Source organism: Silurus meridionalis, chromosome 23 (assembly GCF_014805685.1).
Source record: "Silurus meridionalis isolate SWU-2019-XX chromosome 23, ASM1480568v1, whole genome shotgun sequence".
Lineage (NCBI taxonomy): Eukaryota > Metazoa > Chordata > Actinopteri > Siluriformes > Siluridae > Silurus > Silurus meridionalis.
The window spans coordinates 13,624,696-13,640,433 of NC_060906.1; the positions used below are offsets into that span (position 1 = coordinate 13,624,696).

A 15,738-nucleotide genomic window follows, 5' to 3' on the forward strand; every position below is an offset into this window, starting at 1 on the left:
AATGTTATCTTTTATCTAAACAATTAAAATATGTAATGTATTAAAATATATAAATGCTTATAAATGTTTGTGAACATGTGACCAATCACATCTGTATGTTTTAAAAACATCAATTTTCAGACTTAATTCTTATTTGATTGTGGGGTATGTGGTATATGCATCACATAGGGGCACCACGTATTGGGTGGCACTGCATGTAGTATTTATCCTTTTTGGAAGGAGGGGGGATGCCAAGCATGAATCTCTATATCTTTTAGCAAATGTGCAGTTGCACCTTTGAGCATGGCTGTGGGGATTTTGCCATTCAACAGGATAATCATTAATGAGACCACTGGAGCAGTTGATGTTCTTGTTCATTCCGAAAGTGATCAGTGGTGTTAAGGTCAGGGCGTGCACACCAAATTTGACAAACCATGTCTTTATGTGGTTTACTTTGTGCCCCAGGGCATTGGAACAGGATTGGGATGCACATATGGGTGTGCCAGTCAGGTGTCCATATATTCACTTCATCAATCACACTAATTTTTTCCCACAATTATCAGAACATCATTTAACTTTTGAATGTCTTGAAGAACATGTATTTCAGGATCGACAAATCAATAGCTGTAGAGTGTTTTTGTGAGGCAGACTGTGATGTTCTCCAGTTTCCTGGCAGATGAGCCAGACTGCAAATGTCAGCTTTGTATGCGCTACAGTTGAACTTAAAAAAAAAAAAACATGATCTATTTTGGATATCTAGTGATATTATATATAGCATTAGATATCCAATATATCATTAGATATATATTATATATTGATATTATATAGATTTAATCTATCCTAAAATTAGGAAGAAAAAAAAATCATATAGAAACACAGTCAGTGTTCCATTCTGTCTCGTATTTTTGGCCCAGTAGTGTATTCTTCACTTGTCTTACCCCTAACACACACACACACACACACACACACACACACACACACACACACACACACTTTTCTTTTCGAAATGTATTTCCAGTCTGATGATTCAACTCTTGATTAATGATAATTAAAAGCAGTGTTTAATGTTTAATCAGCATGAACATGAGAGGTCGAAGCTGATTGGATAAAAGCGAGGTTTTTTTTATGACGTATGCGCCTGTCAGATAAGTATGCGCGTGTACTGTGTGCACAGGCGAGTTGGCTCAGAGCTGCACTGAGCTCTACTCAGCCGAGTGAAGTATCTCCATACAGAATCAGTGATTTTAGAATAGATTTTGCACTCTTTGATTTTTTTTGTAAAGGCCTTTAATAATGATGAAAGGAGGAAACACGTAAAGAAGCAACGCGTCCGTGTTGGAAGCGCATCATCAACTTTGTATTCTAAAGAGAGAATTTCAGAGAAGCTCCGGTGGTTGGTGTTTTCTGAAATCACACTGCAGGTAGGAGGATTATTCCCATGCACGCTCACAATGCACAAATATCATTTAGTATTTGCAAAGAGATTGAACCAAATTGAGCTTTCAGATAAAATGTCCAACATACTGGCATGAGGTTGGTGACTCATTTGAGGTTGTGAGCTATTTACTAAATTATAAAGTGGAATAAGTATTTTTTATCTCCTATTCAGTGTGTGTGCGTCAGAACGGTAGGATTTGTTAATATAATCTGTAATGCATTTCATTACGTATGCTTTAAATAGCTACTGCATCCTTTTTTATGCATGCTCTAGATGAGCTTAATTACAAATATTGTACAAAAACGGTAAAAATAATAATAATAATAAGATCATGCATCATTTACTGCATATGTCAAGTGGGTTGTTATTAGTTGTACATTTGATCACAGTATTTAATATACAAACCCACAGAGAACTGGGTACAGACAAGCTAACTGTAACATATATAATCTTAATAATGCTGTAATATAATACATTTTCACCTGGGTATATGACAGTTTATTGCTGTATATTATTAGGGACAATTCTACTACCTCAGAGTTATTTGAATTATGGGGGTGTTTGTTCTAAAGTAGCCCGAAGGTCAACTGCTTCAAACCCATCTGGTTTTACAGGGTAGTGTTCCACATTTTCCTGTAATAATAAATATCCTTTAGTTCAATAACAGCCAAACCCAACCAGAAAGCTAAAATTAGGAGACGATGGGATTCTTTTCAGTTGTATTCACAACAATCTTAATTGCGAAATTTTCTGGAAGGCAAGTCTGCTCTTATTTTTTTACATCCTATTTATTTGTACGTACAATAATTTGTATTGATTGGGCCTCTTGTTTTTTTTTCCTTGACTGTTTTGTCCAGTACAAATTACACATTTTTGTCAATTGTACATCAACATCAAGAGGCCACACAGGGTGAAATGTGTGTTCTGTAATAACTGTCATTGAGGCAGTACTATAAAGTGCATCATTGTGATTCACTAATTTAAGCAATTTGATCTAATCTGAAGTAAATTGCATGGGAAGTGAAATGAATTTCCAACCACTGAATGAAGCAGCTGAATGAAGCGACTGAAACCATTTTCTTTAGCTGCTTTTTAGACTGCTTTTAGCTTTCAGTGCTACAATTGCCCAGGCATTTTTTAATTCAGAATATTATTAAAGAATACAACCATTACTACCTTTCATTTATCGCTGAATTCATGCACTTTATTACAGACAATCCTGTGTAGAGGAAGGAGGTGACGCATGCAGTAGCCAATCGCACATAGGAAATCTTGTGTCGCATCATTTATTTTTTGGTAAGTTACAGCATTCAATCTTTCTGATCAGTCCTGGAAGTGCTCTAGTCCTGGTTCCCAGTCCTCCTCTTCAGGGCAAGGTTTCCCTCCTTGCCTCTCCCTTATCCTTTTTCCGCCTTGGAGAAGGGAGTGAGGGAAACTGAAGTGGGGGATTGCACCAGTGGCCTTGGGATTTTTTCCTGGTATGCAGTGCTGGCCAGAAGTCTTCTCTCAGTCCCTCAGTTTGACCTTGGCTTATTAAATAGAACTTACGTTTTTTTATGTATTTATTAAGTTAATTTGAGTCAAATGGGTGCTTTTTGTTTTAGTAATGTCATTTGATTCTGGGTTGTATTTCATATTTATGTGTAAAAGAGTTTACATTGGAACCGTACTGCAATAAAACATCGCCCAATAAGACAAAATTCCTTTTTGTTTTACTGAGGCAGTGCACTAGACACTAGAATTCACAGCACATCATGAAGGTTAGTGAACACACATAGAGACATTTTCAGTTAGTCTAATTGTTTTATCTGTGTTGACAGAGAAAACATTGATTATTACTTATTCTGTTATAATTGGGTACACTGAGCGAGTCATGTCCCTGAGGAGCTGAATAGTAAATGTTCCAAACGAGTAAGCATGAAGCCCTCGCAACTTCCAGCAAGATTAACAGTCTCACTACCTACAGCAGCCAGTCACAAATGACACTATTATTGCAGAATAGATTTGCACAATTTAAACTGCTTTTTAAACCTATTGATGTGCCCACTGTGTTGCAGAAAACATTTTGTGAGGAAGTATGTAATTCAGCAAAGAAAACAACAAATATTCAAAAACTTATATCATGACGATTACTATCACATATTAAAGAAATGTGTAGGTAACAGATTTACTCATATTTGGTGCCATGCTCCGGCTTATTATTGGTTATTGGAGGTCATTCAGTTAATATGAATAAGTCCTGGTGGGATCTGTTGCAGTATGTGCTTGAACAACAACCTGTTCTTTTAGCCTCATTTTGATTGTTTCTCATGTTTGTAACACCTTGTAACAGTTATTGGGTTGTTCTGTTGTGTCTTGTTGTTACATTTGCACACCAATTATGTTCTTCAAAACGAGACAATCTGTTGAAAATAAATCAAAACGACACGCTTGCTAGCTCCTAATTAGGCAAGAGAATGACACGGAGGGCATCTTGAAATTGTGTTTGTTACATAGCATATAAAAGAAGGCATGGACCCTCCCACAGTTAAGAACAAGAACATTATCTACAGTATCTTCTAACTCATGTTCATTTCTCCTGAGAACTTTAATGGATATTCCAAATATTTTGCTTTTAGGTCTCTCTTAGAATTTTACAATCATGGGGTCACTTTATGGTAAAATGCAAAATAACATACATTTGAATAGTCAGTAACCACCTTTTCCTATTTATTACTGCAATTGTGTTTTTTTTTTTTTTGTATTCTTTAACTTGCTTGTTCCTCTTGTCAATGAAAATTCATGTTGAGGATTGTCCAATAGTTGTATAGGATTAACATTGCTGTTATAACACAATGATGCAAAAAGAAGCCATAATATCTGATAATACATTACATAATACTACATGTCATGATGCTGTATCTATGTAGAATACATATTTTATTTTACACAATCAATTCCTACGTTGTCTTTAACGTATTCCACATTTTCATGCAGGGTAGGTGATATGACGATATCCTGAAGCAGTCTACAGTGATGATGTGTTAACTCTGCAACATGCCCACAAGCTGCTGTAGTAGATCTTTAGTCAGCTTTCCATTTGAGATTTTGTTCTATCGAGTATTATATTGTCCTGAAATCCAAAATTTTTCTTTGGGACCTTCAACTCTACAGTGCTGATGTACAATGGCTAAATCTGCACTTTGACACCAGCCTCCTAAAAAGTTACAAGATACAAAATATTTAGAAATGTCAGAGTCTCCTGAGAGAGACGGCCCTCTGTTGCAGCAGCAGGAGGTCGATTCGAGCAGGGTAGGAGGCTGTGCTCCCTCCTCCAGAATGAATTCCTCCTCCTCCTCCTCCTCCTCCTCCTCCCCAAGCATGACAATGGAGGGCCACCCAATCTGCATTCCTTCACCCTATGCAGACATCGGGCACGATTTTGCCAGCCTGCCTTTCTATAGCCCAACCCTGCTTGGCTACAGCGGACCCCCACTTCCTGATTGTCCCTCAGTGCATCAGTCACTCAGCCCCACGATCTTCTGGCCCTCTCAGAGCCACATGGCACCGCTGGCACTGCATCGGCCACAATCCCACTGCCAGCAAACCCAGCCGAGCAACGGCACCTGGCAGGAGCTCACCTCTCGCAATTATATGGACAATGAGAACAGGTATATCCTTTCATCAACCTGCCGTCTCCTGTTTAGTCTTGTTCTGTTCACTGCTAAACAAATTTGACCTGTATTTTTATATTTTTTATAGCAATACAGTCCAGTAATAAAATCCTTATATGTAGACATTTACTTGCTTCTACACACATATTTAATCATAATGTTAAACTTTAAATCAAACCTCAAATACAAATGAGACTTCCAAGTTTAAAAAAATGATTGGAAAAAATTATTTTATCACAGCTGACCATAAAATACAGATGTATGTTCGGAAGAAAATCCCTCTTCTTTGTAGCACTTTAGGCTTTGAAAGCTTGAGAAAAATCACATAATATGGACTTCCAGTACATGAATGTCAGGCATGCTGATTCAAAAAGCATTCCCCCTTTGTATTTCTTACGGGTGAGGGGGTTGCCATGGTGGTTCTGACTTTTGATGGAACTACTAACTTCTGACAAACCTTAAAAGCTTCATGTTGAGAATATGATTTCTCACTTTATGTCAAAATGTAAAGGAGTCATTTAGACCCAAGCTGAACATTAGGGTTAAAATAGCAATGTGACTATGTTTGCTTTGATTTCTTTCCTCCTTCTACTCCAGCAAACCCGTGGGGAAACGGTCAGCAGAGTGTGAGGAGAGCTTCAGTTCCTCAGAGAGCAAAACAGACATGCATTTCTGTGCTGTGTGCAGTGACTATGCCTCTGGCTACCATTACGGTGTCTGGTCCTGTGAGGGATGCAAAGCCTTCTTTAAAAGGAGTATCCAAGGTAACGAATCCCTGATGGCACCTCATAATACTTTTATAGTTGCAGATTTTTCTTTTCTTTTAATACTTAGATACTTCCCAGTCTGAGAGGGTTTGAAACTGAGACAATAAATGTGTTTTAAAATAATTAATAGATACTCTTTCCCCTAATATGCATTTTGATCTCAGTTGTCCTAATGAAAATTGACTGAGCCCTCCAGGTCTTGAAAGTGAGGTGGCTTCTAGGCTCAGGGGCTTCAGGAGCACAGCACAATGTTCCAGCTTAGGGCTTTAATTGAAAGCTATTCTATTATGTTATATGGTTGTTGTTTGTATGATCAAACTCTTGATGTCACCCAGATGAGGATGGGTTCCCCTTTTGAGTCTGGTTCCTCTCAAGGTTTCTTCCTCATAACATCTAAGGGAGTTTTTCCTTGCCACAGTCGCCACGGCTTGCTCATCAGGGACAAATGCACACCATTCACCATCACTGTTGATTTGTGTAAAGCTGCTTTGAGACAATGTCTGTTGTGAAAAGCGCTATACAAATAAACTTGACTTGACTTGACTTGTTTCAAAATCTCTTTCATCCATTGGCTCTTACTGGAGCGTTACACAGACTGTGTCCTTTATCAATAATTTAGTTGTTTATTTTGAGACAGGTTCTATCAGTCCTCATTTATAAATTGTTGCTCTATTAATAAGAAACCTAAACTTTTATTTCCTTTTTCTACATTTCACATCTTGTTAATTTATTGCTGAGTAAGTGAGCTATGAATTCAGCTGCTCATCCTATCTCTTAATCAGGACACAACGACTACATCTGTCCTGCAACCAACCAGTGTACCATTGATAAGAATCGGCGCAAGAGCTGCCAGGCCTGTCGGCTTCGCAAGTGTTATGAAGTGGGGATGATGAAATGCGGTAAATATTTATTTGCCATTTGCTCCTTTACTATTTTCTTTCATTTTATTATCTTATATGACACTAAGAATCAGCATGCTTTGCTCAAGTCCTGTGTGAAAATATAGACTTTGTTTTATACTCTTGTTTCTGGACTTTGTCAGCCATCATGTTATAATGGAGTAATGATCTGATAAAGCTTGTGATATGGAAATAATTCACACACACATACACAGACAAATTAGTCTTAGTAGTCTTATTTCATCTTATTTTTTGTGAACAGAATAAAACATGCACTCAGATGTTAATATTTGAGTAAGGTTTTTGATGTTAAAATATTTAACGTAGGTGTTGTACCTGTGTCACCTAAGGCATTGACATCAACACAAAAAGTCCTTTTAATTACTTTACTTTATTGTTAGTCCTTTTGGCTTTTTTCATTTAGCTTTTTAAAAGCCTTGGCTAACTTTTTTGCTAACACTTTTAAACACTTTTGTGACTTAAAAAGTGTTTACTGTGGGTAAATTCAAATTTATGTACAAGAACATAAACATCTCTTATATTAGGCAATATCCTGTCTGCACTTTCTTTAAATGTATGAAATTAAGTGACCTTAAAAACATTTGCTATTGATATAGTAGCTCTTTGGCCCTTTAATATAACATCCTAGCAGGTTTTTGTAAGTTGATTTTTGTTAATATTCTTTTCTGCTACTGCTATTACGTTTACTAGCATGCACTAATCTGACAGTCAAAAAATTCTCATAATTTTCACAACTAATGCTGTTAAAAAACTAAAACTACAGTAGCTAATATGTACTAGCAGGTCAAGAAGTCCTAATCCTAATAGTCATTTGGTACAGACAACATAACAAAAATGCTAACATTTTTAGCACAGGTTCACAGTCTGCAGTGAGGATCTTTTAATGAATTAGCCAGTTTTAATCATTGTTTTTTTCTTTCTCTGCTTTCAAATGATTGTTGATGAATAAGTGAGATTAGCTGGTCTCACTATTCTCCAGTATAGTCTCTTACGATTCAAACAGGACAGCAGAAAAAGAAACAACAAATGTTAAAAAATCTTTTTTTCTTGTGAAGGTTTTTCCACTGGTTAAAAGCTAATCATGAGAGCATGTTAACAGGAATTTAACACACAAAAACATAAGTGTTTGTTTAAAGCGTTTGGTCTTGTTTTGTATAGGTATGCGTCGGGATCGTGGCAGCTACAATCGTGGTGGCGCACAGCAGAGGAGAGTGGTACGCTCTCCTGCCAGAGCAGTAGTGAGCAGTCAGAGACAGCTGGAACGGAAAGCCGCACAACCTACCAGGGTAAAGGAGGTTTTTAGTTCCACACTGAGCTCAGAGGAGCTGATAGCTCGTATCATGGAAGCAGAACCACCAGAGATCTATCTAATGAAGGATGTGAAAAAGCCCTTTACCGAGGCTAACGTCATGATGTCACTCACTAACTTGGCTGACAAAGAGCTTGTCCACATGATCAGTTGGGCCAAGAAAATCCCAGGTATGCCTCTGTGTTTGTGTGTGAACATTTTTATAAAGAAATTCACAGGCATTTGTATCATTGTATTCAAAGATGTTCCTTTTAATATTTTTTTGCCACATGGTCGTATGGTACATATACAAATATGATTATATATTTCTGCAGTAATTACACCTTTAGTCTCACATTCAGTCTTATATATATAAAAAAAAGTAAGAAAATAAAATCAGTCCTTTTACCTAAAAAAAAAAAAAAAAAAAGCTTCTCAACAGGCAGTAATACAGTGTACATTTGTTTCACTTTAGCAATGTTCCTTCCTCCCTTGGTTCAGATCCATTACAGCTCAAAAATAAATCAGTTGAATGAAACCCTATTCTAACATTGTTTGAAGTTCTTCCTATTTCCCCACCAATTTACCAGCATGTCATTGGCTTTGATTAAATTAGATATGTGTTATATCTCTACACTTTGGCAGTTCTGTTCAACTCTGGTGCATATTTTTCTTTATTTTTCCCACAGTAGAGGTGTTTCTTCTGAGGGTGGGGTGAAATTTGTTTTGGATCTTATACTGCTGCATTTACTTTTGCTATAAGCAATGTGCTATAACCGAAGTGTGAATTTGAACCAAAGACTGAGCTACATGCTGGCAGTTAATAATATCAGCTTTACATTGTTACAGGCTTATTTTGGTGTGTTGATGGTGTTATGAGGGTCTTTCATCATTGGGGAAAGATTTTGTATTATAAGCAGTGAAGAAAAATGTGTTGCAAATCACAGCACTAAATATTCAGCATTGCTCAATATATTTTTTGTGCTTTATACTAAAAAAAAAAAAGAATATTATTTATAGTTTAAGGTACAATAGAATAAAAAAACCTTACTTTTTTTATATATATAGCCTAGAAGGTATGTTAAACATGATTAAAAACAATGGATTATAAATTGGTGTTATCAAAAGTAAAAGTGCATTACAGTGCAGAACATTTTAACACAGATGTTCATCATACTGTAGATGTCATTATCTGTGTACAATGTTCACTGTTAAAAGCACTATACAAATAAAAACGAATTAAATTGAATTAAACATTTGAATGTGGATGTGACTCTCAGTCATTTTATAGACACTGTAGAAGCTGGAGGCAGACCCTCGTGGTTGTGAGTGGGCAGGGAAATTCATCTATCAAACTGAACTAATTGTTAAAGACCTAGTGCTGTTTTTTGCATAAAATATTAATGCTGTCTGCAGGTTTTGTGGAGCTCAGTCTCTTTGACCAGGTGCACTTGTTGGAGTGTTGCTGGTTGGAAGTCCTAATGTTAGGGCTGATGTGGAGATCTGTTAATTATCCTGGAAAGCTCATCTTCTCCCCAGATCTTATCCTTAGCAGGTACAGTTATTCATGCACCAGTATTTATTTTTCTATCCATCTGTTCAAATCTCTGACATAAACGAGTCTTGATATTTCTGTAGCTAATCATTTATTGTCAGACAATTTAACTGTATTTGGGTAGAACTATGCAAACTCCTTTTTCAACCATGCTCCTGAGATAAAATAAATATTTGTCAAATAGTGACATGGTTGAAGGTCAAGCAAAGGCAGGTCATAGACAGTGAGTGAAACACACAGACACAGTTTACTAAGTTAGCAATAAATGATCTATACTTGATCTAAAATTGAGTTTTGCTTCGTTGCGTTCCAATAATGTGAACAGAATGTTCGGAAATGTCTCATGGTTGCCAGGTAAAATCTTTATTTCTCAGCATATATGCAGAATTCCTACTTCCTAGAGTAATGGAAGTTTATCTTATTAAGGTTTTTTTGTGTCCTGCTTTGTGGGTTTTTTCCAAGTCATTAACAATCCTGATAATAAATACTTCTTTGTCCTACATTTAGATACTATTGTACATTGTTATTTTTTTGTTAATGTACTCTGTAAACAAGCTTATTTCTGTTCTCTAATAAGTTCTCTGTCTGATTGTAAAAAGAAAACAACACTTAAGCATAATCATTTCTTCTCATATCTAGTTTGTGAGTGGCATAAACTTCAAGACTTATAAATGTGTGACTAGATGTAGAAAAAAACCCCCATATATGATTAAACATAGCTGCATTATTGCTGGTTGTGTACACACAAAATATGATTTTAGGCAACTCTTACATGTTACAGCAAAGTGAAATACTGATCTTTTTAGGAAGTCAAAGTGCAGAGTCAGCCATGATACAGCATCCAAACGAGTTAGGAACTTTTCTTAAGGGCCTTACAGTAAAGTCCTGACCTTCTGATCATTAACTCAGAGAACTGCATCATATTAACACCTAATAACACTAGCATTACACCATGAGTTCTGAACATTTAATATTACTAATGTAATTACAATGCCTTGATCATTATGAAGTTCTTCAACAATGAAATTAGTTTACTCTTATAAATTGTAAATGTCTCTGAAAAGTTAATCAATCTGTACTAGATTATTTCCTATAAAGCAGAAACCTAGAGTGAAATCCTGGCATAGCATGTGTATTTAGAAGTAGGTGTGCACACAAGTATACACCTTGAATCATCATTGAACTAATTGAAGAACATTTATTTAGATTATTAAATCAGTATTTGTATAGTGGGTGCTTCACTTGTAATAGAAAGACAAATTAAAAATAACTTTAAAATTTGCATCATTGGCAAATAGCTGCAGTGTAACCTTTTATTTATTTATTTATTTATTTGTTTATTTATTTATTATCACTTGATCTATTCAGCCTGAAGCAAATGCCATTATTTGAATTCACAGCAAACTGAAATATTATACGATAAATATACGATAATGCCCATAAGTGAAGCATCTTCAGTTGTGGTGTAATTCAATATTACATATATAGGACAATTTCTATAGGACAAATACTTTACATTTTCTATAAGGTTAAGCAAATTTCCATTGATTGAGGTTCACAGATACTCACATATCAAAATGATGTATTAATTAATGTATTCTTTATATATATTAAGTCACATCCTTATTTGGAAGTCTTGTAATTGCTATGTTGTTCCATAGAGACGAGAGCAGCTGTGTGCAGGGCTTTTTGGAGATCTTTGACATGTTGCTGGCAGCTACGTCCCGATTCAGAGAGCTGAAGTTGCAGAGAGAGGAGTATGTTTGTCTCAAGGCCATGATCCTCCTTAACTCTAGTAAGCGTGTTTATGTTTAACATCTCAAGTGCACCTTTAAATACACATTTCTGTCTGTAAATTCCATTAAGGTGTGTTCCATTAATACAGGTGTGTGTGTGTGTGTGTGTGTGTGTGTGTGTGTGTGTGTGTGTGTTGAATGTGTGCTTGAATTTGCACACATTGTACTATTAAATCTGGCACTCTTTTATGGCTCTACAATAAACGGGTTTCAGTCAAGTTCATTGCTCTTTTCTGCCCTGTGTTTAACAGAGGGGAGTGTTGGTTAGGATTGGTAAAAGTATTGCTTACACTGTAAATGTCGAAAAGGAACAGCATACATGTTCTGGGGAGTCACACTGTCTTTCAACACATATATCCATTTCCTTTAAAATGCACTATTAAGGAGCGCCGGTGTAGTATTAAGTTTGTCGGCAGGAATGTATGGGTTTTTTTTTCCCATAAAGCTTTGATTTGTCTTCTTCTCTTAGTGAGTACCAGATCAATTGTCATTCACCCAACAAAAAGCCTCAACATCTGCTTATAATTACACTAACTAGAAATACTCAGAATCACTAGAACAATTTAAATGTCTTACGGCTATCAAGAGAAGTCTTCAGCCTTTGTGGAGTTGTGGAACAATGTGCTATGTGACTGTGTGCTATTGTAGACATGTGTCTGAGTTCTCCTGAGGCAGATGATGATCCCCAGAGCAGGACCAAACTGATGCAGTTGCTTGACTCTGTGACGGATGCACTGGTCTGGGCCATCTCGAAAATGGGCCTAAGCTTTCAGCAGCGATCCACCCGCCTGGCCCACCTGCTCATGCTGCTCTCACACATACGTCATGTCAGGTATAGAGTGTCAGTTCACTGCATAAAAAAACCTGAATGGTATATATGTCTGTTATCTGTACATCTTTAGTCATTTAATATGATAAAACTCAGTAATGAAACTGTTTCTTATGGTTTCACTTTAATATCAACATTAAATCATGGAAAATATTCTGTAGGTCTGTATGGGTTGGCAATTATTTATTTGTGAAATTCCTTAATTAATTTTTTTTTAGCACCAGTACCAATATTATTAGGAAAATTTATAGCAGCAACAGATATTTAAATATTCTTAATGTATTTGAGGAATTCGAGTCTCTTGAGACTGCTTCAGTTGTCTTTTTTTTATGATTTCCTACAACGTAACGATTGATTCGTGTCTTCAATATGTTTGAATGATCTATCTTTGCTCTTGCTGCAGCAACAAAGGTATGGACCATCTTCACTGCATGAAGATAAAAAAGGTAGTGCCTCTGTATGACCTGCTCTTGGAAATGCTCGATGCTCACATCATGCACAGTTCACGCCTGCCCCAATCCACTGTGGCCGTTGTGCCCAAGGAGAACCCTGGTGCACCGGATCCCTACAGCTGCTCCTCTCATCAGTGGGCACAGACGGTCATGGAGGGGCCTGTAGAGCTCAGCCACAGTGGTGAGGCAATAATTCTGATTTGCAAAAATTGATTCATCTGGTTTATTCAGACTGCCATGCTTATTTTTACAAGCATAAACTCCACAACTTAAGCTTGCACTGAAAAAAAATCTCTTAGTATATATTTATATTTTGAATTCCTTATTAACTCATGATATTATTGCTTGTATTAAACTAATTACTAGAAGGAATTATGTAGCATGAGGATAATCAAGACGTTACAAAGAAATAAACAGGCAAGCTAGAATGGCCCCATCTCTGAAATAAAACTAGGGATAAATAATTAGGAAATAATGGAACGAGGTCAAACTATATATTACAGTAACTATCTTTTTATGCTAAAAAAATAGAGATGCATTAAATACTGTCAAAAATGGTTGATGTCTTTTGTGCTTCTATCAGGCAGTGTGAACATTTTATTATTTATTCCATCATTGAATAAATTCAGTCATTCAGTCATTGATTTTCAACTGTAAATGTGAGGCCTACAAGAATGAGCTATCAACATGTAGTCTGAGTTCAGCTCTGTTTGTACAAGCCTGAAATTTGCTGATCACTACAAATGTCTGTATCTTCTTCAGTATACACCATTCGGTTGCACATTAATTTTGTCATGCAGTGTGTCAATGAAAGTAAAAGTACAATACTTAAACTGTGTCAGGTTTGGGGGCATGTATGTTGCTCTTTTGTGCAGTGGCTGATATGATATGATAAATGGAAATGTTTTTCTCACTACTAGTGCTCAAAAGTGACCTTAGCATAATGAAGACGGACTGAAACAAGATGTTTTTACCCAGAACAACCATGCAGCTCAAGCACATCATTCTGGACTTGGAGACTCAAAGAACTGGACCAAATAGCTGTATAAAGCCTTAAAATATGTGTAGCTTTATGAAAATAAGGATGTGACAGATAATCAGTTTTGGAAGTCATATTTGTATTTAGTGGTTTTACATTTCTTGTGTATTTCGGAGCCTTTTCTTTATATACATAGGCTGAGATCTTATTTCTCAATGCTGTTAGAGGACACTTTTAAGACTTTTCCACTGTGAGCATGTTTCTGTGACACATGTAACAAGTGTGACATGTGTCACTCCTGCACTGTAAAATTTTAAATATCAGTATCCCACCCCCCAATCCCACCTACCTTCATGACAAAAATTATGATTGAATATAAACACCGCTTTGTGCCTGTACCGATTACCAATTCTGAGTGCTTATTCGCTGCAAGGTACCTTATCAAGTGGTAAGCCAATAGGGTCAATTTGCCTGCAGCCAAATACATAAAACGCACACAATTGTAATGACAGGTCTTGGTTACACCAACTGAGACCATGCAACAAAATAACATACTTCTTGTATAGTATTATATAGAAAACATAGAGATGCATGACAAATTCAAGGGAAAAAAAACTGTGGCTCCTCTGGCTTAGTTTGAATCCATTTGGCTGCACAGCAGAAATGGTCACTGCAAGTAAATACAAAGTACTCCTGACTAATCAACTTTATCCTATGATGAAACATTATTATCCTGATGGCTGTGGTCCAGCATGAAAATTCTCTGAAGCACACGGGACCTCAGATAATGTTATGATTAACAGATTTTTTAAAATGTCAATCTGATGCTTTAGCGTGCACAGTCACCGTAGCGTAACACAGTTTTTATATGTGTAAGACAGCACTCTGCACCACTGTGTAAAGTGATTGTGCAGGTGACTGTTACAACAGTTAGTGCGTTTTTTTTTTTCCTTCGATTTGTCAAACACTCTGTATGTATGGTTATGCAAACAAAATAACTAATTCAGCACAGCTGGTTTCATATTTAATAATGATCAAACTCTCTTAGCCAAAAAGACAAGGTAGTAGGAAAAGAGCTAACCCTGCAACCAATGATATGATGAAATGCACTGCCATAGTTTACACAATTATATTTGCACTTGTATCTGTATACAGTATGTAAATGATAGCAGTATGTTGATAGTAGTTTAGCTCATAGCATCCCAGTGCTTGATCATAGGCAGTTTATAGCTCCAAATAATTTGAATTAAATTTATTTTCCGATATTCTAGGCTGAATTTGGTTTATAGAGTGATCCTGCTCCACTATTTTTCAGCTATTGTGCACAAAAGAAGATTTCTGACATTACAAACCAATACCAAAATAAGTACACTTATGTAGATTCTTTAAGGTAATGGAGCAATTATAAAAGAAAAAAGGAAATGTTCAACTAAGGTGAATACAGATATAGCAAACATTTTGCAGCACTCTTTTTATATTCCAAGAAATAATTCTCTTAAATCTAATTCTTGCTGCAGTGTCAGATATTTTGATAAAAATGGGACAGCTAAAATTGCCATTTATTATTAGGATTATTAGAAAGTTACAGCAGTAGCATTAGAAGGCTGTAGAGGCCATTATATGTAGATATGTGAGTTCAGTGTCAAATGCCATGATGTAAAATCCACTTAGATTTACTGCATTATTTTGTAACCAAACATGGGTTTTTATTTAACTCATCTGGAGACATGAATTATGTAAACTGTTTTATGATAAGATACCAGATGTGTATTCTTAAAAGAACCAAATGAATTGTTTTTTTTTCCTTGTTGTTTTTTTTTTTTTTACAATAGTGTCTGTAATCATTTTTTATTGGTATTTGTTGAATACCATCAACATTGCCATTAAATATAGGTGTTACTGTTACTGTGGTTGAGTAGCATCAGTGTGCTGCTATGTATCATTTACAAATCTTTTTATAAACCATTCATGAAGAGGACTTTTCTGCATTCTTTTAAAATATAGGATGTTTTTGTGTCTGTGTGTGTGTGTGTGTGTGTGTGTGTGTGTGTGTGTGTGTGTGTGCATGCGTGCATGCAAAAT

At 36.1% G+C, this 15,738-nt stretch overlaps 1 protein-coding gene across 2 annotated transcripts; it reads left to right on the plus strand.

Annotated features, from left to right (window-relative positions):
- Positions 1-1,168: 1,168 nt before the first annotated feature.
- esr2a (estrogen receptor 2a) lies at positions 1,169-15,634 on the plus strand. Of its 2 annotated transcripts, none has more exons than XM_046836059.1 (11): positions 1,169-1,400; positions 2,631-2,713; positions 4,394-5,067; positions 5,668-5,834; positions 6,620-6,736; positions 7,916-8,236; positions 9,462-9,600; positions 11,262-11,395; positions 12,045-12,228; positions 12,629-12,858; positions 13,598-15,634. In XM_046836059.1, the coding sequence occupies exons 3-11, from the start codon at positions 4,646-4,648 to the stop codon at positions 13,633-13,635; spliced, it is 1,752 nt and encodes a 583-aa protein (XP_046692015.1). In that variant the 5' UTR covers positions 1,169-1,400; positions 2,631-2,713; positions 4,394-4,645; the 3' UTR covers positions 13,636-15,634. The 2 variants fall into 2 exon arrangements, with proteins under 2 accessions (XP_046692015.1, XP_046692016.1); XM_046836060.1 differs by having other exon boundaries at positions 4,399-5,067.
- The last annotated feature ends 104 nt before the right edge of the window (positions 15,635-15,738 follow it).

Excerpts from the sequence above, each read along its gene's own strand:
- esr2a (XM_046836059.1), top strand. The coding sequence starts at position 4,646 with ATGTCAGAGTCTCCTGAGAGAGACGGCCCTCTGTTGCAGCAGCAGGAG. Across the intron at positions 6,737-7,915 it reads AGTGGGGATGATGAAATGCG|GTATGCGTCGGGATCGTGGC; the intron begins GTAAATATTTAT and ends TGTTTTGTATAG. Across the intron at positions 12,229-12,628 it reads TCACACATACGTCATGTCAG|CAACAAAGGTATGGACCATC; the intron begins GTATAGAGTGTC and ends CTCTTGCTGCAG.